The sequence below is a fragment of the Anser anser genome, assembly GCF_964211835.1.
Source record: "Anser anser genome assembly, chromosome: 13".
In the NCBI taxonomy this organism is placed as follows: Eukaryota; Metazoa; Chordata; class Aves; order Anseriformes; family Anatidae; genus Anser; species Anser anser.
In genome coordinates, this window is record NC_139734.1 from 8,778,435 (window position 1) to 8,792,906 (window position 14,472).

Here is a 14,472-nt window from a genome sequence, read left to right on the forward strand (position 1 = left end):
CCCTGCCCATGGCAGGGGGGGTTGGAGCTAGCTGATTGTTAAGGTCCCTTCCAACCTAAGCCAGTCTGTGAGTCTATGAATTCACAGGTAAATGAGAGCTACTGCAAACTTTTAAAGGAACATTCAGCTTCCTCTATAGAATTTACTGGACATTTACCCATGTAAGATGGGGATGGACTCTGATTGTACCTCATCCCAATATTTTGCAGAGCACCGAAGGTAACAAAGCATTGCTATCTTTCCTATCAGGCACAGTTTTCAGATATTTAAGCAGAATTGCAGTAATAGCACAAAAAGACATGAACTGACACAACATCAGACTAATCTTCCAATGGCAACAAACAAAGCCTTTCATTGTAATTATAAAGACATCATTACAACTTTAAGCTGCCATAACAGACAGAAATACACCTACCAGAAAGATAAAGTGCCTTGTCCACCATGAATTCCTCAGCAAAGCGGATATGACAGAAATTCTTCTTACTCTTCCGAATAGCTATGACTTCTCCACACTGTTCAAACACCTCCATAATGATCTGCTCGGTCCCATTTTCTGGCAGTCCTCCAACAAACACGGTCTTACAGCCTGGGGGCCTCTCTCTTGTTGCTGGAGGGGGCAGATCTGAAAACAGCAACAGAAAGAAAAGAGGCCAGGTTAGGTTTGTCAGAACACTTTCTATTCATTTGCCCATGTGCCCTAACAGGGTTCCTGGATTCCTTCAAATGTATGATTAGCAATATTGTATTTGACTTGATTAACAAAGAGTTGTACAAGCATTGCTGAGGTGCTCCACAAGAACAAACACATTTACCACCCTGTTTCCAAACAAACGACCTCAGGAGTGTGAAGCTCTCCAAACGCTTTGCCTAAGGCTCATTGTTTCCTATCATAAAACTTGAGCAGCAGCTAGGACCTCAAAAAGTTATCACAGGAGGTGTTACACAAGCACAGCTTCAAGGACTGTCCAAACATACAGAATAAGTAGAAAACATATACAGAGGATTCTAAAGCTATACTGCAGTCTGTAAAGTCTGTGCCCTGACAGTGTGCTGGCAGGATTTCTGCAGTCAGGGAAAGCCTTGCAAAGTGCTGTGGATTGTTTTGAAACAACCTTCATATGCCCACATTGTGATCCCCAAATCCAAATATTATTTTTATTTAGGTATCTTTCACTGGATGCGGAGATGCAAGACCAGGACCTTGAACAACATTCAATGATTTGTTGTTTGAATAATGCATATGGTACTGGACTGTGGCCGGTGTGCTAAGGGACAGGTAAGATAAGTAGTGTTGTGCTTAATTACCCTGGTGTGGTCTCTTATGGACAGGCACTTCCCAGACAGTGAGGGAGCTGTCAGCTTTTCATCCTTCCACAGTGGGATGATCCTTGAACATTGCTGCCTTTCCGCATTACTTCCTGAAGAACTCATTACTTCCTCTTCTTCCCCATTGCCAATGGTAGGACATGTACAAACGGCACAAAGCTGCTGAACAATCCATGATTCTGTGATTTCAGCCATTGCCCAAGTGAGCACATTATCACCTGGCTGTTCTGATGGTGGGGTATCAGGGCCATGAGCTGGGACTTAAAGGGCACAACACTGAGTGTGAGCGTTACTTGTTTGCCAGCACAAAGAGATGCATTACACTGTTACACGTTCAGAGGGTGGGAAGACTTGCAGTGCATCTTCATTCTGACATAGCGTTCAAAATTTTTGAACTGGCTTATAAACAGTTAATTAAAAATAAAAAGCTGTTTCCAGGACAGTTGGATGTTATTTTTCTTTTTTTTTTTTGGTTCTTTGTTTTGGGGGAATGGTATACTAATTGATATATCACAAGACGAGGCATTACCAGAGTTTTACTTAAAATGCTGGGCACGGGAACATCACAGACTCTCACTCCTGGGAGCCCATCAGATTTGGGTGCCATCTGGTGGCACCTTCTTGTGAATTATATAGTGACATGCAGCTAAAAAAAAAATCTCCTGCATCTTCTCCGCGTAATTAAAGTGTCATATTTCCAGGGAACATCACTGTTTCTGAAAAGATTAGGTAAGTTCCTCTTTTTCCAATCGAGAATTTCAAGGCTCTCCTACCTGAAACAGCCCCAGAGACTTCTGCAGGGCCCCAACACTGTGGCTGAGCTACACAGGCTCAGGGGAGAAGTATGCCTGAGATTGCACTTCATACTTCTATCTTTCCCTGTTCATAACTTTTGTTTATTTTTCTACTTGAAAATTTATTGTTGATGCTTTACTGGGTGTGCTTCTCACTCTGTTTGTCTGGCAGTAAGTACAGCTCACGGGATCTGGCACCTTCTTCTCTGAAAACAAGGCAAGCAAAGCCCTGCCTACCTAGCATACAGTAATCTCAGGAAGACTGGGGGAGTGCTTGCTGCCAAGTTGCTTGCATTAACATAAGGGCTCATGCCAGGCTCTGCCATATCTTGGTACCCACTGCAGAAAGCAGACAAAGGGAACGTGATTATGTGCAGCTCCTGTCAACCCCAGTAATGTGAACCAAGTGGAGGTGCCCCATTCCAACCACAGGGTGACAAACAGGCCATTAAAAGCTGTTAACTCATTTCACAAGTCTTGCAAATAAGTATCTTGTGATGGGAAATATAGTCTCATGACAAGCACATCAAAATGGCTACACTACTGAGTGTTCAGTATTTTTCCTATTTTCTTCAAAGAGAAAACTAAGACTTCTAAGACCTGCCCTCTCTCTCTCTGCAATAGCACCTTCCGCTGTTCAAATCAGAGTCAGTTTAGTGAAGTGATAAATGAAGCAGCACAAGCCCGCATCCCACTGATAATGCTGTGGTAGATCTGCAACCTCTGCTCCTGCTAAGCTGGCTACAAGTAAGGAGGATTCAAAAGCAACTGTTACATCTTGACGTGAGCTTTGCTGACAGCATGTACAGGCTCCTGCAAACGTGAGATGCATTACTAAATCTTGGTTTGGCCAAGAACTACGTCCTTGCTCAACTGCCAACAGCCTCCCACTGCTACTGGTCTGCTCAGAGCAATAATACAGCACTGCAGTGCCACAGCTCAACACTGCTCTGTGGACAATATTAATCACATTAGGTCACATATTTCTGATTTTCCAAGTCAAACATTTACTGTATCACAGACAGTCATGTAACAAGGAGTGACCAAGGCCCCAGCACCAGTCAAAAAGATCGAAGGAGAATAAAACAGCCCCATGGAGTTCATGTTCTTTCCAGCGGGGAGGCAGAGCTGATCACAGGTTTAATTGATACAGTTAAGGTGTTGAGGAACATTTGTCCAATGTGCCCTTTGTACGTACAGCCTTGTCCTCCCAGTCTCCTAGGTATACAAGTGTGCTGTGCACTTCCGTGGAACATACCAAACTTTGCTCCATGTATAACAGAAGTATCCAGTATTGAGAAGGTCCCTCCTAAATCTGTAACAACCTTGGCAGCGTTGCTTAGATGTGATGTAGACCCAATACAAAACTTACGGCAAGATGTACATTATGCACTCTGAGAGCAGCTTGCATAGTTCATGTTTTTCATTATATATGCAACAAAAGGAAGCATTATAAAGCCTACAAGTAGGAATGCAAGCCAAACACAAGAAACATTACTTACAGAAGCTTGAAGAAAGTGGTCTGCTCCCTTATAATATCCTCCCTCATGTGATAACTAGCTTTAGCAGAGGAAAAACGTCTGAACATATAAAGATTGCAGCCTAGACCCCAGAAAAAGAAGCCACCAGAACACTCAAAAAGATACATTTTATTTTTACATAAAGACATAGTCTGAGGTTGCTTTCTGACAAAGAACGTAAGCCCACTCTCCCCAGAGCAGCAACAGGTCTCACAGTGATATTTGGCAAAATACTGACAAGCTCCAGGTTACCACCTTGCTGGCTGCTGGACTTAGCAGTCTTAAAAGGTCTAACAGACTCTCATGGCCACAACAGTTTACTACTAATTACCAGACCAGGAACTAGCTTCACAGCATCATTTGGCAAAACTAAACTAAACTCTGTACTGCAGCTGCACACGCTTCACACTTACCCCTCGAGCTACACCAGCACACACAGATCCATACTACCTATAAAAGTGATGTTTATGTAATTATCTATGTAATTTAGGTTGTAACTCAGAAAACAAGAATGACATGTTCCCAGCAGGAATATTCTTTGATTCCCACTACAGAATAAGAACCACAGAAAGAAGTCAGGTAGGAAAGCTCCTTCCTCAGGAGCAACACTAATAGGAAGAGGAATCTAATATACCCGTTATACTACATGCCAACACAGTAGCCTCCATTAAGAAGTGTTGAAAGCTGTCATTAGATGTTCAGTGAGGTTCAAGAACAATTTCAAGTTTTCCAGATGGAATCCACAATGGTGATGGCCCTGTAATAAATCTCAGGGGAAAAAAGGGAAGTCTGCTCCTCATTTTTTCTGATGAGGAAGATAGCCAGTGGAGCCCAGATGGTAAGCATTACGGGGATTTAAGAAGGTCTACTGGGCATTAGAAGGCAGATTCCTGCAGAACACCAGCTACAGCTCACTATCCCAGGCTCCCACCACGCTCATGTGGAACACAGCTGCGAAACTGCAGTTTTTGTTAAGGCTGCTCTTGAGTTTCTGCTGCAGCATACAGTCCACACTGAACATTATTTGTCAAACATGCTTTGTTTTCTGAATCAGCCACTACATAGCAAAAACAAAACAACCACAGCATTAGCATTTATGACTTTTTTTCTGAAACCTAAAAAATGCCCTAAAAAATGAGGAAACATTCCTTTAATTCCCTGAGACAAAAATCACTGAGATCTGAAATCACCTATTACTTAGACTTTTCAGGATCGGGTGACAGAGGTCACGAGCACGTCTTCACACTACTGCACACGCACCAGCATGTGGCAGAAAAAATGATGCAACAGCAATGCTCCCCCAGAGGCATATGGGGTTGCAATCATGGGATAAGGCCAAGCAACACTTTCCCCAGAATACAAGAGGTATTAACATTGCAGCTGGCACTTATGTCCCACCACTATTCATCTGCAGAGTTTCCAGTTCCAGGGACTGAAATATTTTCTTTCCCAATCCTTATTAATCTAACTGAACTGAAAACACTATTTATTGAGATTACAAACACTCAATGACAAAAGCAGATTTTTCCTACAGCTCTGTCACCTGTTTTTCAGCATCATGCTTTTGAGCATGGTGACTCACCCCACAGCAGCTATGTCCAGGCAGTGCAATGGCTCTTCTCTCATATACACATTTTTATATACATATTTTTATACACATACACACACATTCATATACAGACAGAAAGAAGACAAAACATAAATAGACACTTACGTGGGTTAGGTGGGAAGAGAGTGCAGCTTTTGCAGTGAATGATCTCCTTCACAGCAGGCATATCTGGAGGAATGGGAGGAGGGACTATCCCCAAGCCTGGCATCATGGGGTTGATTGGAGGGATTCCAGTCATCATCCCAAGAGCAGGATCAAAATCTAAATGGGGAAGAGAATAAGGGAATCAGTTTTGGACTTATACAGTAATTGTTCATTCAGACAGCAAATTAAGTACTCCACCCACATGCATCAGTGAAAATTAGCTGAATAAACAACAACACAGAGGGATTCCAGAAATCAGAATTCACCAGAAAACTTTACATTTATACCCTTAGAAAAACTTTTAAAAAACTATGTCAATTGCCTCAGCCAAATAGACTTCCTCAGTTCAAATAAACTACTTCCCTTTCTACTCTGTAGATACCATCTCTTATCTAGCATCAAAACCTTTCCCAGTAAGTATTATATTGCCCATATAAAAAAAAAATCCATGATGTATGGCAACAGTGTAAAAGCAAACCCAGCTCAATTTTGTGAGGTAGCTAAGCAGGGCAGACAGCTTGTGACATGGTGTTAAGGGCACCACCTTGCATACTAGACAAGTGTACGAATTTCAGCAGCTAAGAATATGCCGGAAGAAATCTGGATAAAATAAACAGGAGCATTTAAGGAAATACTTTACCATTAAGTGTAACCTGCAATGGCAACACACATCTTACCCTGCTTAACTTGTTTCTAGGCTTTATTTAGTATTCTGACTATATCTGAATAAGTAGCATTTTATTCTGACTTTGCTCTTGCATTTAACCTCCAATGCTAACTAAAGCTAAGGAGAATTATCAAATGAGAGGTATTTTATCTGTTCTGAAGCTGTGAACACTGCGGAAGCAATACTTGCATGCAACCAAAATAGAAACCATATACATAAATTCCTTAGAAAGAAAGCTCATGAGTTTGAGAATGTCAGCAGCTAAACTGTATGGACAACCGACACCACCAGGGCCAGCTGGTACTATCAGGTTGAGATCTCAGGAACAATTTCCTCTTGCAGGTGCACATCATCTTCTCTACTGTCTACCACCATTCCTCTCTCTGTAGCAGAAGAAATTCCGAGGATCTAGGCAATCCCCAAAATACCACAAAACACTACCACTGAGTATGCTATCCTGAGCACTATGGAACCTCTGAATCTGGCTGCTTTTTTTCAGATGTAGGCAGATAAGATTTATTTTGTAAGGCACAGATGAAAATTACAAATAGGCAGAACTGAGTGGTGCAAGGCAGCACTTTCCTTTGATCCTAAGCTGGCATCATTTCAGGTTCTATTCATATCCCTTAAGCAGGCAAGCAGTTTTGTACTCTTCTCTTCTACTTAGAAAAAGCTCCTACTTTGGATGAACAATAATCTGGATGCAAGACAGCTTTTAGCGTACAAATTGGATGTCTGAGTTTGGTAGCTGAATTTTATTTTCCTTTGTATTTTAAAATATTTTATCTGGGGCTACATTTCTACACAGTTTTATGTATATTGTTTTGTTCGCTATTTCACACCACACATGAACAGCGTCATAGTACAAACACAAATCCTCTGCCATGAAGCAAATCCTCTGCCATGAAACAGACTTTTCAGAGAAAGGAAAATAAACTTCCCTGAAGCCAGTTGTGGAAAAAATCGATTTAAAGATAGATGTGAATTTTATCCTTTTGAGATATACTAGTTTATTCACAATCACTTAACGCTGAGATATCCAGTCTGTGATACCTGGCTTGCAATGTGTGACATTAAAGTTACAGAATTTTAATATTTAAACTTCCATGTAGATTTCAGAAATTATGCTGCTGAAAAGACCAAGCAGACAGCACTGTTTTCAGCTATTTTAAACAGTACTTTCACTTGTCTTAAAAAAAGGATCAGCACATATGCTGGTGCCACACAACTCCCCAGAAACATACACTGGTTGTTAGTTTACAGAGGAAACAGATTGCAAGGTATGACTTTCAGATCTAGGGTTAGGCTGGGGCTGTATGATCAATGATATACCTGTACGTCTGCTATCGTGGGGTAGGATTTGCTTCTTCTACTGCAATCCTCCATGCAAGTGTTCTTTGAGCTGGGGTTTGGCTCACAGGCTTGCAGCAGCAAAGAGAAAATGCAAAGAGGCTGCCCCACCCCAGATCCCTGGGGTTTAAATTCATGTACTGGTAAATTGAAGTTCAAGATGAAGGTCACCTTGTGAATGGCTGTGACCTTTAGTGGTAACACTCACTTGAAGATGTGAGATAGCAGGAGAAAAAAGGGCTTAGTCCTGAGCAAGTAGCATCTTGATACAACCTGAAACAATGACATCACCACTGAAAGCAAACTGAAATACAACGAGCACAGTTACAGTCCCTTTCCCAAAGGGCTGAAAGAACACTTGCCAAAACCAACGTCCTAACCTTCAACTTACCAGTACTTCTTTCAGATTTCAAAGGTTTACAATGAGATGCTTGTTGCCAAAAAGGAGGGAAGGACATCTGTGCCAGTAAACTCAATCCCAGCTGTGAAGTTTTGAACCATTCTCACAAATACTGCCTGTCTATCCCAACCACACCCTGTCCACGCTGCAGGTAACGGAGCAGGCCCCGAGGTACCCCTCTAAGAAGTGCAGATGAAACCATGCCACTTTGGCGCACACCCACAACTCATCGTTTCTCCACAGCTTGTGCTATGATAAACACAGCCTTGGTATCATCCTACAGAAATCGTTGTTGAAATGGCAAAGAAACTCATTATTTTCTTGGAGCTGTACTCCGTAACATCAGCAGGGAGAATCTGGCCCTTGCCCACTGCTGCCCATAAAAAGCATCTGGAAGGAGGAGGAACGGCCAAAGCTCACACTGCTGAGACAGTAGGGAGGATGGGGGACAGGGAGCAGTAGTGATCTGCTGGAAAATGCAGACTGCTGAAATGCCCATGTGTTAGAATCTAAAGGTCCTGCTTGTCATCTCTGCACAGTTTGGCATAGGTACACCTATGAGATCAGGAGTATTTCACTGCTGGCCAGCAGAAAATGGACACAGCAGGGAAAAAAAAAAAAAAAACAGGAATAGAGCATAAGTATCGTTAAACATCAGAACTGATGACAGCCAAGTCTTCCATCTTTGGGAAGCAAGGTTCACAATGCTATTGCAGGGAAATCACACTAGCTGGCAGCAAAAGGTGCAAAATATGGTGTGTTTCAGCCACCTGCTCACCATCCTTGGCAAGGATGGTGGCTCCTCCTCCCAGCCCTACTCTGGGCTGTCTGCCACATGTCCAGAACAGACAAGTGAATTCACTGCTACCGCTTTTGTAAGCCTCTAAATTAATTTTCTTCATATTCTGTAAATCTTCACACCAATGAGAGCACGCGGTCTCCTATTCTCTTGGTAATTTGTTATTCCTTCAAGGTCAGTTGACAGTAATGGACATAGATGCCAATCAGAGAAAATCCTTAATGGAGGAACACAGTAGTGGAGGAGCTTGAGGAATTGGAAGGAGAAGAAATCTAGGATGGGTGTTTCTCTGATTAAGCTAGACACTTACAGCTTCCTAAAAAGTGTGAATTAATACAATTATCAGAAGCAAAAGAACTGGCAGGGTAGTGAACAACCACATTGTAAAGAAAGGTAGAAAGTGTATATACAGAGGGAAACGGAACCTGTGGTCTTTGGATTTGTGGTGACCCCCACTGTTTATTGCTCAACCAGCAATATTCAAATGCTGGACAACTTGCCGTCTTGCCTAGAGGTCTGCTTTTCCTGTTAAGAAGCTCAGCCTGTGGCTACAGACCAGCATCTGAGAGGCTTAAGAAGCAAAATCAGAAGAGTCAGGCTCCATTTGTAAGGAAAATAAAAAAAAAAGGAGGAAAAAAGTCTTCAAGGACTCTAACAAGTTCAGAAACAGGCCTGGCAGGTGCAGTTTTGTTTGGTGAAAACTGATAACCTTTCAATACAAAACTGGCTTTACCTGGATGGCATGAAAGATGCTATGTATTCATTTTAGATACTGCAATCCTGTCAAAGCATCTCACAACTACATGCTTTACTTCATCTGTAGAAACAGTATTAAGCTAGTAAGTTCTTAAGCATTTTTAGCCATTTTTTTTTTTTTACTGTGACCTGAAACTTTAATCTCACCTGGCTTTAAGCAAAGATGGTCCACAGCATTTCAAGCTTCCACTGTCTCTCTTTTTTTATTTTTATGTAGATACTACAAACATGACTGGTCTAAACCTCAAAATATCATTGTGTGTGAGAACTAATCCACATTCACCAGGGCATTCTGCTCTTGCAATCAGATCAGAAAAAACATCATGCTCCTTCTAAAACATTCTCAGTCATTTGTGTTGGCTGCAGAACTCCTGATCCCAAAGTCTACTCTCAAAAGGATCAGGATGAACACTACTCAGAAGACCAAAAGCCTTCCCCATTCTTACATCAGGGAATGGGAAACTGGCCTCAAACTTGTATACGCTCCCAGTACAGACTTCTACTGATTTTCACTTGGCACATGTACGTGAGCAGGAGAAAAAGACATGAAAGCATCTCTTACAGCAAAGGCAAATGTGAAACTATGCCCAGGGGACAGAAAAGTCTACCCTACGCTGAGTCTGTTTTGCCTATCACGGTAATTGTTGAGCGATCTCCCCATCCTTATCTCAACACTTGAGCCCTTTCCATCATATTTTTTTCTTACTTTCTCTTTGAGGAGGGGGAGCAAGAGAGCAGCTTAGGTGGAGCTTGGCTGCCTACCCGAGTAAAAACACCACAGGTACAGCGCAGGTCTGTTATGACAGAAGCTCTTTAACAAACTGGATAGGTTGACTCATCCATGAACAAAGTGGCCATTTCTTGAGCAGAATCCTCCATTAATTTCTACCATATCCATTTTAATGCTTTGTTGCTCTCTTCTTCATTCTCCTCCCCCCTTCAGTCTAAGCACAGTTTCAGTTCATCTTAGAATGTGTTATTTGACGTCATTGGTTTCCTGAGCTCTGTAGACATGTCTCAGTGCAAGATGCTCCTCTTGCTAGTCCACTGCAGAGTTATTGAGGTAACCAACCCCCAGCAGCCACTGTCTGCATCAATAAATATGTATTCTCATTTCTTGTGAAATCAGTTTTAAAACACTGACCTTTAAATAAATCACTTGTAGACATTATACGCTGTGTTTGAAATGCATTAAATGCCTACTGCATAAAAAACACATTAATCTAACTAAAGTGAAATAGGTTCTTCCCAAAGACTTGTTTGAAAGAAAAGGTGGACACAGTCTGGATAACTCACATACCAGGCAGGAGGGGCTGTCCTGTCATTCCCATGGGAGCCATCCCTAGATTGTTCATCGCAGTGGCCCAGGCAGTTGGGTCTGACATTGGCAAACCCATCGGAATGGAGTCTAGGCTTAGATTTCTGCCACTATCTGCTGAGAGAAAAAAGGTAATGAAGAGCTCAGTGCATATCTTCAGTTTTCTGCTGGACATATGTTACTCAAGAAGGCTCTAAGGTATCAGCATACAAAAACAGATTTGACCCTAACATATAGAAAAGGGCCAACTGAAAAAAAAATCAAGTAGATGACATTTCAAGGAAGCAAGTCTATGGAAGAACTGACTTCCAAAAGCATGTAAATTATGTTTTGTATGTTACAATACACAGCTCTAAGGGACCTTGAAGGAACACTGATTAAAGATAAGAATTTATGAAGAAGGGACAAATGTTCAGCAGGCATAAACTGCCATAATTACACTGAAATTGGAGATTGCCAGTCTGCTCAAGCAGAGAATATTTCCACTCCCATTTGAAGACATTTCTTCCCTTCTAAAAGGAGAAATGAAGCAGAGAACAGTGTTTCTGGCCGCAGCAGTTCCATTGTTATTTACTCAACATCTAGCAGAGTTATCTGGGGAGCCAGGTGGAACCATTACCATTATACAAATACCTGGCTTCATGTTAAGTACTCAAATGTTCAATGATTTAGTTGGGTCAACCATGCCTTTAGCTGATTACTTCCATGTACCACTACCAAGACAAAATGCTTTTCTTTCTGTTTGCACAGAAAAGTTTATTGTAGTAGTTCACTAACCATTTCCTCATGGATTATGAGGACTTTATTCTGCTCCCCATCCCTATCTACCAGCTCAGGGGGCTGAGTACCCAGAGAACAACTGGTCTTGCTGCTAAAGGCTGAGGCAAAGAAGGCAATAAGTACCTCAGCCTTTGCCTCATGTCTTGTCACTATGTTTCCCTCCACATCCAATAAAGTGACTCCACCACCTCCTTGGGCAACCCGTTCCAATGCCTGACTGCTCTTTCTGAGAAGAAATGGCTCCTCATTTCCAACCTAAACCTCCCCCAGTGCAACTTGAGGCCATTCCCTCTAGTCCTGTCACTAGTTATCTGCAAGAAGAAAGGCCTCTGCCAACCAGTCTCCTAAAGAGGCCAAAGTCTGCCCCCTGGAAGTCCAAGGTGGCAGCTCTGCTAAGCCTCCTCCTTACTTTTCCAAGAATCGAAAACTCTATTAATTCGTGATCGCTATGTCCAAGAGGGCCTCCAATCTTCACATCACCCAGAAGTCCTTCTTTAATTACAGGCAAAAAGTCCAGAGAAATAATGAAAAGAACAAAAATTCCTGACGCTACCCACTTGAACCACTCCTTTAAGACTGCTTTCAGACAGGGGACAGTCCTACTGGCTACATCTACATTACCTGTACTTGCAAATTGACTGAAGTCTCACTTCACATGAGATATATTTGATAGCACAAAAGTGGAAGCCACCACATCCTTTCCAGAGGGAAAAAGCAAATTCCCTCCAGTTCTCTTTCTGTCACGCTAGAGAGGTCTCACACTTGCTGCACGTAACACACCTGGGAGAGGTGTGCAACTGCAAGGTACGTTTGGAGTGAGAGACACTCACATGCCATCAATATGTTAACTGAACTCCCAAGCAAAACACTCAGGCTTTCACACCTCCAAAGAACTCCTGATGTTCATAGCTTCTTGGTAGTAGAGGCAGGTAATGATTTTATAACACATCACACTATGCACTGCAAAACTGAAGTTAACACTATGTCTTGTTCTACAATTGGAGAAAATGTCTCCAAGAAGATGAGAAAGCTATCTTCTTTAATAACTCAGAAAAGGAAAAGGAGCCCTACTTTGGCTGAAAAGAGATATCTTAGGGCAAAACAGACAAGGAAAAGTGTTAGACAATAATAGCTTCAACAAGTTTGGTTTTATTAAGTTATCTTAACCATGAATGTCTCCATTCATTCAGACTGTTCTACCTTCTAAGTTACTACTTTTCATTATAGTCATGATTTTAATACTGAGATATTGTTGAATTAGAAAAAAACATCTATTGGGACAGGTATAGTGATTCCACAATGGTTTTGAAAAATACAAAACTGCTTTCATTTTTACACAGAAATACTAAAGATGATTGATTCAAAGCCATGTAAGAATGGAAACACAAACACTGGTCTGACTGCAAACAGTACCAGACCACAACTTTATTTCCATCTATCCAGTGCAGAGCAATTTCTGCACTGACATCTTAGCACAGCAGCTGGTTTTGGTCTGCACTTAAGCAGGTGTCTTGCCCATTGTCAAATACTGAGCTGCTACATAGCTCACCTGGAGGAACGTTTGTTCTCTTCCTCTTCTTGCCCGGATCATTTCCATTCTCAGTTGGGCTTTCCAACACCCGTGCACCACTTGTGCTGCTGAACTGCAGAGATTTGCTGTTGCTGGCAGGATCAAAGGACATATGGTTTAAGCCTGAAAGACAAAAATGCACTCAGATACAGTTATAATGGTTTGTGATGCTTCAGGATGACAGTAATAAAAGAAATGCCCAGTCCCAGGTCCAGCTGGTACCCTTCAGGCCCCTTGAGGAATTGTGCCTGCTGTTTATCCTCACAAGTATGCCTGATCTTAATGTTACACTGATATCACTTTGAATTATTACTCATAAACATTAATCCCAACACTCCTCTCTAGACTCACAAAAATCAAGCGTGTTATGCTATAAACCAGAGGTGCGTCTCCCTGGCATTGTCTAGCATTTCCCAGTTTGGAAACTCAGAAGCCATGGCTGGCCTGCCTGTGTGCTGGGCACACACGGACACATGCTGCAAGAGGTGCTGGCAGAGTCACGGCTCTCGGAATGCCGGAGTGCCTTTAGTCACATTGCTCAGAGTTTGTTATTGATAGAGAAGATCTACTGATGATTTTGGTTTACTCAAGAATAAGTGTAGGTAGGCTTATTTAATTTAATATGGGTCAAAGATATAAAAAGATTTAGAAGATATAAAACCAGAACAGTTAAGATGGTATGAACAACTGAGACCTCCTCGCCTGCTTCTGTGCCACAGGAAGCTCCCATCTCTTTCCCTTGCTCTAACCTCCACTCCACCCTAAAAGCTCAATCAGGAGAACCTATGCCTCCTCTTCTACTTTGCAGTGAGACGGTACCGAGCAAAAGCTGTATAGCTCTTTTAAGATGTGGTTGACACAGCACAATAGTACGGAACTGTGGCAGGCTTAGATCCACACACAAAATTTACTGTAAACACAACCTCTGACAGCACACGATGTCAGCTTTAGACTGAGCTGCCCATCATCCACCTTACAAGCTGAGTTACGCCATGATCTTTGGAGGACACTACCCATGCTTTCCAGGATGGTTCCCAATTGAAGGAGATGTCAAGGCCCGTACAGACCCATAAAGACCAGAATAAGGTGTTAAAAATAGGGTAACTTCTTAAATATTCTCTAGCCATAAAGTACATTCTGCAATACCAAGAAACAAATAGTCTGAACCCTACTTAAAAATTACTTCGCTGATCACTCAACATCATGTTTGTTGTGCTTCGTGAAAGTTTTGAGTTTTTCCTCACTCACAAATATCCCCGTTTCCATGCAGGACAAGTTATTTCAGTGCTGAGTCTGGGTTTCACAAGAAATACCCAATGCTATGTTTACCATGTTACACGTGAAGAAGGAGCAACAGTTAGGGAAGAGTAATACGATCGAGCAGAACAAAAGCTGCCAGAAAGAAAGCAAACGCTCACTGGCAGGCCAGCCTGTGCATT

At 42.1% G+C, this 14,472-nt stretch overlaps 1 protein-coding gene across 8 annotated transcripts in view; it reads right to left on the reverse strand.

Moving 5' to 3' along the window:
* ENOX2 (ecto-NOX disulfide-thiol exchanger 2) overlaps window positions 1-14,472 on the reverse strand; it is a 50,624-nt gene that overhangs the window by 25,272 nt on the left and 10,880 nt on the right. For 4 of the 8 annotated variants that reach the window (XM_083797281.1, XM_083797280.1, XM_083797276.1 and 1 more), the window contains exons 2-5: window positions 13,013-13,156; window positions 10,666-10,800; window positions 5,355-5,510; window positions 416-622 (exon numbers count right to left, since the gene is read on the reverse strand). In XM_083797281.1, the coding sequence (XP_083653407.1) occupies window positions 416-622; window positions 5,355-5,510; window positions 10,666-10,800; window positions 13,013-13,145 (631 nt within the window). In that variant the 5' untranslated portion in view covers window positions 13,146-13,156. Of the gene's footprint in view, window positions 1-415; window positions 623-5,354; window positions 5,511-10,665; window positions 10,801-13,012; window positions 14,426-14,472 lie in introns of those variants that run through there. The other 4 variants (XM_083797282.1, XM_083797277.1, XM_083797279.1 and 1 more) reach the window with 3 other exon arrangements.